This window comes from Empidonax traillii, unplaced genomic scaffold (assembly GCF_003031625.1).
Source record: "Empidonax traillii isolate 1590-97213 ecotype Southwest subspecies unplaced genomic scaffold, ASM303162v1 scaffold881:size300156, whole genome shotgun sequence".
Classification (NCBI taxonomy): domain Eukaryota; kingdom Metazoa; phylum Chordata; class Aves; order Passeriformes; family Tyrannidae; genus Empidonax; species Empidonax traillii.
In genome coordinates, this window is record NW_020956074.1 from 258,667 (window position 1) to 271,608 (window position 12,942).

Sequence of the window (12,942 nt, forward strand, 5' to 3'; positions counted from 1 at the left end):
ATTATTTAGAAATACACGCAGTGTCACGTGTGTGAACTTCTTACCTCTGAGTAGTTTTGGCACATACAAGAAGTAACACTTCTCTTATTTTGCAGCCAAAGTGATCATCCATCAGACACTCAGCGTTCTGGAGGATATTGTAGAAAGTATCTCCGGAGAATCCACCAAGTCCCGCCAGATCTGTTATCAGTCGCTGCAAGAATCCGTGCAGGTCTCACTAGCCCTCTTCCCAGCTTTCATTCATCAGTCAGGTATAACCACAGGCCAGGTTTCATGCTGTGAGTAGCTCTCTGACTCCCTGATCACACCCAGAACAGCAGCTCAGAGTCGTGGTGGTGTTTTTGGGAAGTGTGTGGGCTTGCTGTGCCTGGGTGTGCTGTGAGGCTGTGCTGGGTGGACTGGGCTGAACCACGAGAGGAAAGGGAGATCTGTGCCAGCAGGAAGGATTGTCACACAATTCCAGAAGATGGAGATCATCTTGAGCACAAAAATAAGCTTTAAAGTACTCTGGCTGTGTTTGCCATTTACATTCTCTCCAGAAGCTCGAAGGCAAAGAGGAATAGGTCTCTTCAGATTAGGTCAAATGACGTGGGGTTTGGGGATTTTTTTTCCCCTGAGATGGAACCAGGACTGTCACTTGGGAACCTTCTTCTGGCCAGCAATTTACATTCTGTATCACATCAGAGTGCTAGTCTCACGATGAGCAAGGTGTTCCAGGAAAACTTTTGGAGTTGGGTGGGATTTTCTCAGTGAAGCAGCTGTGGAGGAGGCAAGGAAGTGCAGAGAGGATCCAAGGCAGCTGAGCTGATGCTGTGACTCCAGTGAGCTGTTGCCTTCAGGAGAGGCTGGCAGCCTCGTCAGTGGCTGTTTATTGGCTGTCAAAGGCTGCCTGATGAACGAGGAGCTGAGCAGCTCCAGCTTGCCATGGTTATTCCACCTTCCTTGGGACTGGTGAAGGGTCAGCTAGGTGCTGATCAGCTCACTGCACAACCACGTGCTCAAAGACGACTTCTGAAGCTGAGTGGCCTTTTCAGTTCCTGCCAAAAAAAGAAGCTGGATCCTGTCTCCTCCACTCCGAGCTGTGTGGATGTTTTGGATTTCCTGGTGTTTCCTGTTAACCCTGTAAAACCAGTGAGCAATGGGAGATGGGCCCAGAGCATCCCCTGAGCTCTCTCCAGGCAGGTTGTGTAGGCAGAGCACACTAAGGGCCTTGCTGGCGGTGTTGTGTTTGTTCTGAGGTGTTTGGTGCTGCCTGTACTTGTCATCCCTGGCAGGTTTTGGAAGTGGATGAACAGTTTCTTAAGGCCTGTAGTGCTGCTGTTGGTGTCAGTTCCTAAGACAACCCTACTGGTAAATTCCCAAGAGTAAATGAGGTTCCCTGAACAGGAGGAGCAAACTTAAGACATACATAAAAGACTTAAACATAAAAGACTTATTGGTGCACTCAAATGTTCCCTTAACATGCACTTTTTGCTTTCCTGTTCTTCTTTTAGATGTGACAGATGAGATGCTGAGCTTCTTCCTTACCCTTTTCCAAGGCCTGAGGGTGCAGATGGGAGTGCCTTTCACCGAGCAGATCATACAGACCTTCCTGAACATGTTCACCAGGTATTGGCCAACACTGGTCACTTCTTTCTTACTCCTCAGGATGATTTATCTTCACTTCTGCTCACACAGAGTCCTTGTCCCTAAAGAGAGTGCTGTTGTTTCCAACCCAGGACTAAATCCGAGGAGAACATTTCCAAGTCATAAGTGACCCAGCATATGCTGGGTCAATCAATTGCCCCTGTGCAATTCCAGCTCTCCCATGGACTTTCTGGCAGTGTGGGATGTTGATCTGGACTGTGACATTCCCTATTACCTCCTGCCCAAGATCTGAGGTTGTCCCATCACTCGAGCTTTTTTTGGGATATGGGGCCGGTCAATCCTCAGTCACAACCTATCCCCCTTCTGTGGCTTAATATACTTGGCCTGTATTAATTGAGCAGATTTAGAGGCATTACCTGTTTTCCAGTAAATCAGGTGAGCACACAGATCTCTGGGAAGGCTCCTAATGACTCTTTTTGTCCCAGGGAGCAGCTGGCAGAGAGCATCCTCCACGAGGGCAGCACCGGCTGCCGGGTGGTGGAGAAGTTCCTGAAGATACTGCAAGTGGTGGTGCAAGAGCCAGGCCAAGTGTTCAAGCCTTTCCTGCCCAGTGTCATCTCCCTGTGCATGGAGCAGGTGTATCCCATCATTGCAGAGGTAGGGCTGCCCTCACAGGAGAGGGAAGGGGGAATGGGAAGGGAAGGCACTGCTGAGGGGTGGCAGCAATGAAGCTTTGGCTTTTCCAAGAGCTGTAAATGTCAGTGCCTGTGGAGGAAAACTGGGTGGGAAGTCAGGGGGGACTGGAAGCCGTGTGGGTGGAGGATTTTGTTAGGACTTGTCAGGAAAGGCTAAAATTACAGAGATGGTCAAAGCAGGAGGTAAAACTCAAAACTCAGCATGATCCTATAGCTGCTGAATTTGGGGCTTCCTTTGGCTGCCAAGCGCTGCTCTGGATGTGGGTCCTCTGGCAGTGGGATCCAGGGGAGGAGTGGGATTCCAGCACAGGAGCCAACTTGGAGTTGTGTTCCCCTCTCCTGGCAGCGCTCATCTCCTGATGTGAAAGCAGAGCTGTTCGAGCTGCTTTTCCGGGTCCTGCACCACAACTGGCGGTACTTCTTCAAATCCAGCGTGCTGGCCAGTGTCCAGAGGGGGGTGGCAGAGGAGCAGATGGAGAACGAAGCCCAGTTCAGTGCCATCATGCAGGTAACTCGCTTATTCCCACCAGAACCCTTCCTGCAGTGGAGCACACAGTGCTTGTGGCAAGTGGAATCACAGAATCCTTTAGGTTGGAAAAGCCCTCTGAGATCGAGTCCAACCCTTCCCCCAGCATGGCCAAGGCCACCACTGATCCATGTCCCCAAGTGCCACATCCACATGGCTTTTTAATCCCTCCAGGGATGGGGACTCCACCTCTGCCCTGGGCAGCTGGACCAGGGTTGGACAACCCTTTTTTGCAAAGAAATTTTCCCAGTACCCGATTTAAACCTCTCCTGGCACAACCTGAGGCTGTTTCCTCTCATCCTGTCCCTTGTTCCCTGGGAGCAGAGCCCAAACCTCCTCTGGCTCCCCCCTCCTATCAGGGGAGTTGCAGAGTTAGAAGAGTTTTTCACCTGTAGTTGTGTAAGTCTTCCAAACTCGCCCTGATGTCTCATTTTGGGAGATACTTGTGTAATAATCTCAGTGTTAACTTCAGGCTGGTCGACAATACTGAAGTACTTGTTTTATTCCTTGTCTCTTGTTGGTTTGATGCAAAACTCTTATTTAATGCTCTGTAAGTGTTCTCCACACAGCCAGTGGTTTGTGTGAAGGATATTAATACTTGGTGTGCTGGTTTCCACCTGAGTTCTGAGGGCAGAACTGGCTCAGTCTTAAAGGGGACTTGGGCCATTTTTATGCATTTGACAGTAAATGGCTGGTTTGGGGGAATAAACTCTTCTTTTGTGACACCTTTAAGAGGAATTATTAAAATTCTACTGGCTGTCTCTGTACAGAGCTGATCTCATCTGCTTACATGTTTTGGAGGTGTTCAGGGTGTAAAAGATGTTTTATTTCACACTGTGCAGCCCTGCCAGGTTAGTTCAGGGTCCAGCAAATTTTGTTCCTGGGCTCTTTATTGCTTTGCTCATGCCCAATTAAGCATCCCAGGTCCCACCTCCAAATTGTTTCTGATACAGGGCAGTGACATCTGCCAGTCACCTTGGTCTTTTGACTGGGATTGAGGACCCAACCTGTGCATGTGTCCTGGTTCATTCCCCTTTGGAAGCATTCCAGAGAAACAGCCCCATCCTTCAGGAGCAGCCTGCCTGCCGAGGGAGCTGGGCTCATCCCTGTCCCTCTCAGTGCCAGCTTGGCCTGCCTGTTCCCCGTGGGCCCAGCTTAGCAGCTGCTCTGCAGGGATATGACCACGTTCCCACTGTAATTCCCAGTGATGTGGCAGCAGCACAGTTGACTTGAACAACTGCTTGTGTTGCTGTTTTGCTGCACTGAGGCTCCCAGGGGTTTGTTCTGGTGCCAGGGTGAAAATGATGTTGTTCTGCACAGCGTGTCTGATGTTTGTTGTCATATCAATCCCTTTCCTTCAACTCTGCTTTGTTCCCAGGCCTTTGGCCAGTCCTTCCTGCAGCCTGACATTCACCTGTTCAAGCAAAACCTCTTCTACTTGGAGACGCTGAACACGAAGCAGAAGCTGTACCATAAGGTGGGTCCTGCCTGACTTCTGTGCGTGGAAATAGGTGGGTGTTGTTCTGGGACTTGTTTCAAACCACTCAGGAGCTGCAGGTCAGGATTTGATGGCTTTTATGCCCCAGCCTTTGGGTGCTTGCCATGCTGTGCGTGGTTGGAGCGCTGGTACCACCTGCCTGATCCTGTGCAAGGGGCAGGGAAGGGATCCCAACTCTAGTCCAAGTAAAGCCTGGATGTGTTTCCTCCTGTGACAGTGAGAGAAAGCAGAGAACACACAGGGACAGTCTGGGAAAGTAGGAATTGGGATCATCAGTGGGATAGTGGACAAGTCCCTCCAACTATCCCATCTGTGACAGGGTATCCAGTACTCACAGGTCACTGCCAGGTGGTGTCTCCATCACTGCCAGACAGGACTATCTTCCAGCCCCTCTAATCCAACCCTGTTAGCTGCTCTCATGAGGGATTACAGAAGGAATCCAAGGAATCTGGTTAGCCTGTGAAAGCAGAGCTTTCAGTGTCCCATCTGTGGTCACAGCTGAAGGACAGCCCCTCATGTTCACAGGTGCCTGGTGGCAGAATTCCAGGCAGCTGGCCAGATTCCCTGGCTCTGGGGAATAAAACAGCTGGCTGGTGGAATGGGACTTGATGCTGGTGGCTTTACCAATACTTAAAACTTGGGTTAGAGCATAAAATCCAGACTGGTTTGAGTTGGAAGGGATCTTAAAGCTCATCTCATTCCACCCTCTGCCATGGGCAGGGACACCTTCCACCAGCCCAGGTTGCTCCAAGCCCCCTCCAGCCTGGCCTTGGACACTTCCAGGGATCCAGGGGCAGCCACAGCTTCTCTGGGCAACCTGTGCCAGGGCCTGCCCATCCTCACAGCCAACAATTCCTTCCCCATATCCCATCTAACCCTGCCCTGTGTCAGTGGGAAGCCATTCCTGTCCCTCCAGGCCCTTGTCCAAAGTCTCTCTCTAAAGGGGCTCTCTTGGAGCCCCTTTAGGCACTGGAAGGGGCTTTCAAGACCCAAAGCATAAGGTAAGTGTGGCCAAATTAATTTGCCTTATTTTAGCCATTTTTGACCTGGCTTGGCTTGGAAAATAACCTCAGTGCTGACAGGAGTTTGCAGAGCCCACGGGTGCAGTCATGCCTGGTCCGTCCGTGCAGGATTTGTCCCTGTGGCTGCCCTGGTCCCTGCTGTGGGAGCAGCGATGCCTCCTGACCACGTGCCTCTCTCCCTGTGCAGAAGATCTTCCGGACGACGATGCTGTTCCAGTTTGTGAACGTGCTGCTGCAGGTGCTGGTGCACAAGTCCCACGACCTGCTGCAGGAGGAGATCGGCATCGCCACCTACAACATGGCCTCGGTGGACTTCGACGGCTTCTACTCCGCCTTCCTGCCCGAGTTCCTGGCCAGCTGTGACGGGGTGGACTCCAACCAGAAGAACGTGCTGGGAAGGAATTTCAAAATGGACAGGGTAAGAAGGGGAACGATGATATTCCCCGGGATTCCCAGTTTTCCCCCCAAAACACGCTGGGAGCGTCTCCAGGCGGAGTTTTTCCGGGCTGTACCTTTTGTTCCAGACGTTCCCACACTCAGCAATCCCCAGCCAAGGATTTCTCACTGTAGGTAGCAGAACTGCCATGTCATCTCTCAGGCTGCTGGATGCTGGAGGAGTCAGGGAATGTGTTTCCTGGAAGAAGTTTTTGTAGGGGTAGACCAATGTTTTTCCAGAGTGGGACACTCAGATCTTTGCCAAAATCTTGCTCCAGCTGCTGGCCAGAGGGGTGACAGTAAGGACAACAGCAGAATAGCTGCAATGGCTTACAATCCTTGAAACCCCTCGTGTGTGGGAATCAAATGGGGGGTCTGTAACCTCCCTTTGGAATATCGTGGCAGACCAGCAGGTTGTGGCTTCCATCTGCTGAGGCTCGTCCATTTAGTGATTCCTCTTCTGAGGGAGATAATGGGGATTTAAGATCAAGGATGAGGGTGGGAAAGGAGACTTGGGAGAGTTATTGGCCTCTGGAAGGCAATTGCACTTCAGGAAGATAAGCACTTGGCAGGGAGTATGTGGCCCCCAGGAGCCTTGACAGAAGGGCAGCAAGGAATTACTGCTGGAAGAGCTGGGAGTGTTCAGCCTGGACAAGAGAAGGCTCCAGGAAGACCTGAGAGCCCCTGTCAGTGCCTAAAGGGGCTCCAGGAGAGCTGGAGAGGGACTGGGGACAAGGAATGGAGGGACAGGACACAGGGAATGTCTTCCCACTGCCAGAGGGCAGGGTTAGATGGGATATTGGGAAGAATTGTTGGCTGTGAGGGTGGGCAGGCCCTGGCACAGGTTGCCCAGAGAAGCTGTGGCTGCCCCTGGATCCCTGGGAGTGTCCAAGGCCAGGTTGGACGGGGCTTGGAGCACCCTGGGCTGGTGGAAGGTGTCTCTGCCCATGGCAGGGGGTGGAATGAGATGAGCTTTGAGGTCCCTTCAACCCAAACCATTCTATGATTCTGACCATACCTGCTGAGCCAGAGTGCGTGCTGAGAAGCCAGTGCTGGGAACAAAGCCTGGACCTCTGCAGTCAGCTCTGCAGGGAGCAGCTCTGGAGCCATCTCTGCTCCCTGTCCATGGGCTGCAAAAAGTGGAATTCCCCGGGCTGGGACCGCAGAGGAATGGATCAGTTCTCATGTGTGTGAACACACACCCGGGTGTTTGGCCCTCCCAGCCACCTCCTGTTCTCGATGTCACGTCGCTCTGCTGTACCAGGTGCTGTTTGATCTCTTGCAGGACCTGCCCTCGTTCACGCAGAACGTGCACAGGCTGGTGAACGACCTGCGCTACTACAGACTCTGCAACGACAGTTTGCCCCCCGGAACTGTGAAGTTATAGTTGCTGCACTGGACTCCTCTTCCACCGCTGTAGGGAGCGGATCCGTGTTTTCGGTTTGCCACCACCCCCTCTCCTCCTGGGATTTGTCAGCGCTGCAGGACACGGGGAGGGGGGTCCTGGACTCACACACCACGCTTCCTTTTAGTTCTCCCTTCCCAGCCCAAAGGCCCGCAGCTGGAGCCAGCAGGATGTGTCTTAAACGCCCACCCGTGGGGCATCCCAACCGTTGGAAAACCCCGTCCCTGGGCTTTCCTTCTGCTCTGAGGTAGCACTTTGTTGCGTCCGGAGATTTCCGTGGAGTTGTCTTGAGAGATCGTGTGCGTATCGAACGCGAGGCAGAAGCGCCAAAGACTAACTTCAGACATTCATACCTTCGTGTCATTCCACCTCCCTGCCCTGCCCAGCTTTCAGAGGAGGAGTCTCTGTTGGGACTGGTTTGGCACTTCTGTCACTCCCTTTGTTTTTAAATTGCCTTGAAAACCTCCCCGATGGTTTTTCGGGGATTAGAGACTTTTTTTGGGTTTTTTTTTAAACGTTTTCTCATCATTCCATTGTGATACTAAAACGACATGCTTAATGGGAATAAAGTGCTTACTTTGTTGTTTTAAATACTTGGGATGGTTAGTTGAAGGTGCTTTGCCATGCAGGCTGTGATCCACAGCCTTTCCCAGGATCAGTAGTAAGGAGCAGCATCCTGTCCAGTCTCCCAGCAAGTCCAGCAGCTCCTGGAAGGTGCAGATTAATGGCAGCTTCTTCCTCCTCTCTCCTTCATCACAGAATTTCAGAATGGTTTGGGTTAGAGGGGACCTTAGAAACAATCTCCTTCACACAGTGCCCGTGTTCCCTGGTGTTCTCTGTCACTCTTTGGGCTGATCCATTCATTCCCTCCAGCAGACTGTTGTCTGCATCGATCGTGGAGTGCCTGCAGGAAGAAATCTCCCCACATTCCCAGTGATCCCGGGAACTCAGAGCTGAAGGCCAGCAACTGGCCAGATCCTGGAATGGCATCTGAGCAATCCAGTGCCTAGACAGGCAGGACCTGATTCTGTGGAGCTTGTGGATCCCTGGTCGTGCACATGGGAAGGATTTCTTTTCCCTGCAGTCTCCAATCAGGTAGCAGTATTCAGATGGTCTTAATTTGTAAATTTAATAGATAAAATTGGAGAGGGACTTTTCACAAAGGCCTGGAGTGACAAGGACAAGAGGGAATGGCCTGAAGCTAAAGGAGGGCAGGGTTAGATGGGATATTGAGAAGGAATTGTTGGCTGTGAGGGTGTCAGGCCCTGGCACAGGTTGCCCAGAGAAGCTGTGGCTGCCCCTGGATCCCTGGAAGTGTCCAAGGCCAGGCTGGACGGGGCTTGGAGCACCCTGGGCTGGTGGAAGGTGTCCCTGCCCATGGCAGAGGGTGGAATGGGATGAGCTTTAAGATCCCTTCCAACCCAGACCATTCCATGAGTCTATGAAATGAGTCTTAATTTTCTGTGGTTAATGGGCAGCTGCAGCTGGGGCTGCCTGGTGGGAATGGCACCAGTTACTGGGAAGGGAGTGCACCTGGAAGAAGTGGATCACACTTGGAGATGTGGATGTGAGATAACTGCCTCTGAAAAGCTGTGAGGTCCCGAGGGTGAGCTGGAGTGTAGCACCATTTACCCCATGGTTCCTCTGGTTAGTTTTGTGGAAAACCCCTTTCCCTGTGCGTGTTTGCCCTGGGGAGATAAGGAATGCTGTTTGGATGACCTGTGCAGAGCCCAGCTGGATGTTTGGGCTCCCTACCCTGCCATGGGCAGGTGAAGCAGAGTCCAGCTTGCCCAGGATGTGCCTCACCTGGTACAGCCCCTGCAAGTGAGGACTGAGGCGTGGGTGGGTGAGGGAACAGGGTGAGATGGGTGGTGATCTGCTCCCAGCCTTCCCTGAGCTCCCTGCCCCACAGTACTTGGAGGAAGTCAGTGCCACTGTCTGAATATGAAATGGAGTCCTTGCTTTTCCTGATGCTAATTAGGTGTATGAAAAGGTGGTGCAGAGCCCAAGCCTGTCCCTCCTCCTGAGCTGCTCCTGGTCTCTCACAGCAGCTCTGCCCTGCTCCAACCTGCTGTGGGGTTCTCCACCAATTCTGCAGCTGTGGCTCCCTTTGGAGCTGGGCTGAGGGGGTTTCATCCTGGCACGGCTCCTCAGGCTGGTGCTGCTTCTGCTTGCAGATCATTGTGTTGACAGAGAGTGAAATACAAGTTTTTCTCTTGGTCAATGGCAGCAGATGGCAGAGCCCAGGCTCCAACCGACCACCCCTTGTCCTAAAACTTCTTTTCTCCTTTTCTACCCACCTGTCCCATCACCCCTGGCCCTGCAGATCCTGGAGAGGGGCCTTTCCTGACCCTCAGCCCCCTGTTTGGGTGCAAAAAGTCTCTTTTCCAGAGCCTCTTCATCAATCTATTTGCCAATGGGGAAGCCACATGGGGTGTTTTTTGCTACCAGAGGGAGCACAGCGAGTCCCCAGAGCCCCCGTGTCCCATCCCAAGCTCTGCCAGGGGCTCTGGCCCCCCACTTCCTTCAGCTTTAGGAAGTAGGCTTGAAGCAAACTGGTTTTTCCATGACTTTGTCAAGCTGCTCTCCCATGAGGTGTCTCTGGAGTTTGGGATGCATGGGAAACTCAATAAAAAGTGATTTCCCAGCATAGAGTGTGGGATGGGATTTGAAGAACTGAACAGAGGGGGCTCCCATCTGGGCAGTGCCTCTGTCCCCCGTGGTCTTAACACCCCTTTCCCAGCACCCACTACGTGTCCAGGGCAGCCCTGTGTCCCACAGAGGGGACACACTGTCCTGGGTGCTCCACACTGTGCCTCTTCCACGGGCCTGGGGGATTCCATGTGCCCCAGCTCAGGCTGGCCTGGCTAACCAGGACTCTCCTTGCCTGGACATTCGGGGGCAGGTCTGGTTCTTCGCAGGGTCTCGGTCCTCCCGGCATGGGTTTAGGCTCTGCTCCCACCGCGGCAGGGCTTGATGTTCCAGAGCGGGATGCTCTGGGTGGAGAGGATGCTCCGTGCCGGGATGCCCCGGTCCGGGATGTCCCGTGCAGGCGCGGCGGCTGCTTTAAGGGGAGGGACGGAAGCCTGACCCATCCCCGGGCTCGGCCGGGCCCCGCCGCGGCAGGTCCGACCGCCGGGCTCGCCATGGGCTCCCTGGGGCGCTGCCTGGCCCGGAGCCTCCCGCGGGGACAGCCGGGCCTGAGCCCCCCCGGACCCCGCTGCTACGGCTCCGGTGAGACACGGCCCCGTCCCTGTCCTGCCCCTGGGGATCCGCTCCCGTCCCTTGGGACCTGGTCCCTCTTCTTTTCCAGAGGACCCCATCCTCCCTTGCAGATCCCACCCTGTCCCTGAGGACTCTTTCCCCATCCTCATCCTGTCCTGGGGACCCAGTGCCTCTCCCTGTCCTGCCCTGGGGACCTGGGCCCGTCCCTGAGGACCCAGTCCCCGTTCCTGTCGTACCCTGGAGACCTGCTCCCTGTCTCGTTCTGGAGGACTCTGTCTCCATCCTCATCCTGCCCTGGGGATCCGGTTTCTGTCCTTGTCCTGCCTCAGGAGACCTGTCCCAATCCCTGCCCTGCCCTAGAGAACCTGTCCCAATCCCTGTATTCCCTTCAGCCCCTTCCCTCTCCTGCCCTTGGGGACTCACTCCCGATCCCTGCCCTGCCCCTGGGGTCCCTGTCCTGTCCCCTCCTGTCCCCAGTCTGTCCTGCCCCTCCGGGCTCCTGTCCCCCTCCTGCCCCCGAGGGCCCATCCCCTCCCGGTGCTCCCGACCCCTCCATCCTGGCCGGGTCCCAACTCAGGGGGTTCTTTCCCTCCTCTGTGGTGTGAGTCGGTGCCAGGATCTCCTACCCCATCCCCGTGTGCCAGTGCAGGGCAGAGGCCAGAGCTGGCTGCCCCCTGAAGGTCCCAAGGGGTTCGATGTCCCCGGGATGTGATGGAGGGACCCCGGAGCTGTCCTGAGGGCACGGGGCAGGATCCTGGCAAAGCAGGACGTCCAGCAATGCCCAGGGAAGGGGGTGAACTTTCGGGGTGGTTTGTCTCGCTCTGCCCCCGCCAGCACCGAGGCTACTGGGCCCTGCAGCCCAGATGGGAACCCGAATGCTGGGGCTGATGGTGAAATGCTCCGGCTTGGCGTCCTCTCTCCCTCTCCCTTCCTGTCCCCTCTGTCCCTTCAGCGGACAGGATGCGCTGTCCCTTGGGGGACTTGTGTCCCCTCCTGCAGCGCGGCTGTGGCGGGGCCCGCGGTGGAGCCAGACCCTGCTGCCCCGAAGCGCTGTGGGTGAGAGCGATGCCAGACCCTGCCATCCCCCCGTGCTCGGTTCTGCTCTCCACCAGTGGAGGTTGTGACCAGGGACCCTCCGGGCAGGGGGAAGGACCCGGGGCCGGGCAGGAGGCGGGGTGGCACCCGCGGCCCCGGGACACGGCGGTGCGGAGCCACCAGCCAAAAACAGAGACAACCCTGGGCCAGAGGGTGTTTCCTGGCCAGGGACACATCCCCAGCACTATCGGGGCTTTGTGGCACGTCCCTTGGGTCCCTGCTGGGACCCCGCCGGCCTGAGAGGCACAGCTCGGCCAGAGGACACACCCACGATGGAATGGGGGACGGCGGTGGGGACACGGATGGGGACGGGTTCCCATCGGCAGCCGCTGGGACCCAGCACAACCCGCGGTGCCGCGGGGGCGTTTTTTGGGGTCCTGCCGCCACAGCCTGTGCCGGTGCCGCGTCCCGTGGTGGTAACGCTGCCCCTCGGGCCCCGCAGCCCCCCCGGAGCTGCGGGAGAAGACGCTGGTCGTGGCCAAGCCGGACGCGGTGCAGCGGCGGCTCGTGGGGAACATCATCCAGCGCTTCGAGCGCCGCGGCTTCAAACTGGTGGCCATGAAGCTGCTCCAGGTAGCCGTTCCTGCAGGGAATGCCGCTCCGCGGGCGGCCCGGGGGTGCCGGGAGGGGGGTGCCGGTGGGGGTGTCGCCACTGTCACCCCCCGCTGCCGGCAGGTGGACCGGGGGCTCGTGGACAGGCACTACCAGGAGCTGCGGCACAAGCCCTTCTACCCCGCGCTCGTCACCTACATGACCTCGGGGCCGGTGGTGGCCATGGTGAGGGGCCCGCCCGGGGGGCTCGGGGGTCCCGGAGGGCGCGGAGGGCTCAGCTGTCCCCGTCCCGCAGGTGTGGGAGGGCTACAACGTGGTCAGGTCCACGCGGGCCATGGTTGGGGACACCGACTCCGCGGGGACCATCCGGGGGGATCTCAGCGTGCACATCAGCAGGTAGGGCAGGGCGGGACGCCGGTGGGACCCCGTGGCCGTGGCACTGTCCCCATCCCTGTCCCCCTCACAGGAACGTGGTCCACGCCAGTGACTCCGTGGAGACGGCCCAGAGGGAGATCGGCTTCTGGTTCCAGCGGGATGAGCTGGTGGACTGGGAGAGCAGAGAGCGGGATGACACCTACGGGCCCTAGGGATGGCCCCCCGCGCGTGGACACCCCCAATAAACCCCAGTGCCTCCAGCCCTGGCTCCGCTCTCGTCCCTTGGATGCCATCAGCAAGTGCTGGGGCGCTCTGGGGGGCACTGGGGTGGTACTGGGAGGCTCTGGGGGGCACTGGGGTGGTACTGGGAGGCTCTGGGGGGCACTGGGGTGGTACTGGGAGGCTCTGAGGGGCACTGGGGTGGTACTGGGAGGCTCTGGGGGGCACTGGTGGGCTGCAATAGCCTCTAAAGATCGCTGGAAGAGACTGGGGCATTACTGGGATGTACTGGGAGCACTGGGACAGCA

The 12,942-nt window shown here is 56.2% G+C and overlaps 2 protein-coding genes across 2 annotated transcripts in view; both read left to right on the plus strand.

The window, feature by feature from the left end:
- Positions 1–7,759, plus strand: part of XPO6 (exportin 6) — a 55,256-nt gene extending 47,497 nt beyond the window's left edge. Inside the window, exons 17-23 of the mRNA XM_027902479.1 lie at positions 96–251; positions 1,494–1,608; positions 2,073–2,244; positions 2,629–2,790; positions 4,187–4,285; positions 5,516–5,746; positions 7,049–7,759. Of these exons, the coding sequence (XP_027758280.1) occupies positions 96–251; positions 1,494–1,608; positions 2,073–2,244; positions 2,629–2,790; positions 4,187–4,285; positions 5,516–5,746; positions 7,049–7,150 (1,037 nt within the window). The 3' untranslated portion in view covers positions 7,151–7,759. The remainder of the gene's footprint in view (positions 1–95; positions 252–1,493; positions 1,609–2,072; positions 2,245–2,628; positions 2,791–4,186; positions 4,286–5,515; positions 5,747–7,048) is intronic.
- A 2,555-nt stretch (positions 7,760–10,314) lies between these two features.
- LOC114067198 (nucleoside diphosphate kinase, mitochondrial-like) lies at positions 10,315–12,675 on the plus strand. The gene is made up of 5 exons (XM_027902483.1): positions 10,315–10,402; positions 11,931–12,061; positions 12,164–12,265; positions 12,336–12,436; positions 12,507–12,675. The coding sequence occupies exons 1-5, from the start codon at positions 10,315–10,317 to the stop codon at positions 12,625–12,627; spliced, it is 543 nt and encodes a 180-aa protein (XP_027758284.1). The 3' UTR covers positions 12,628–12,675.
- Positions 12,676–12,942: the final 267 nt, after the last annotated feature.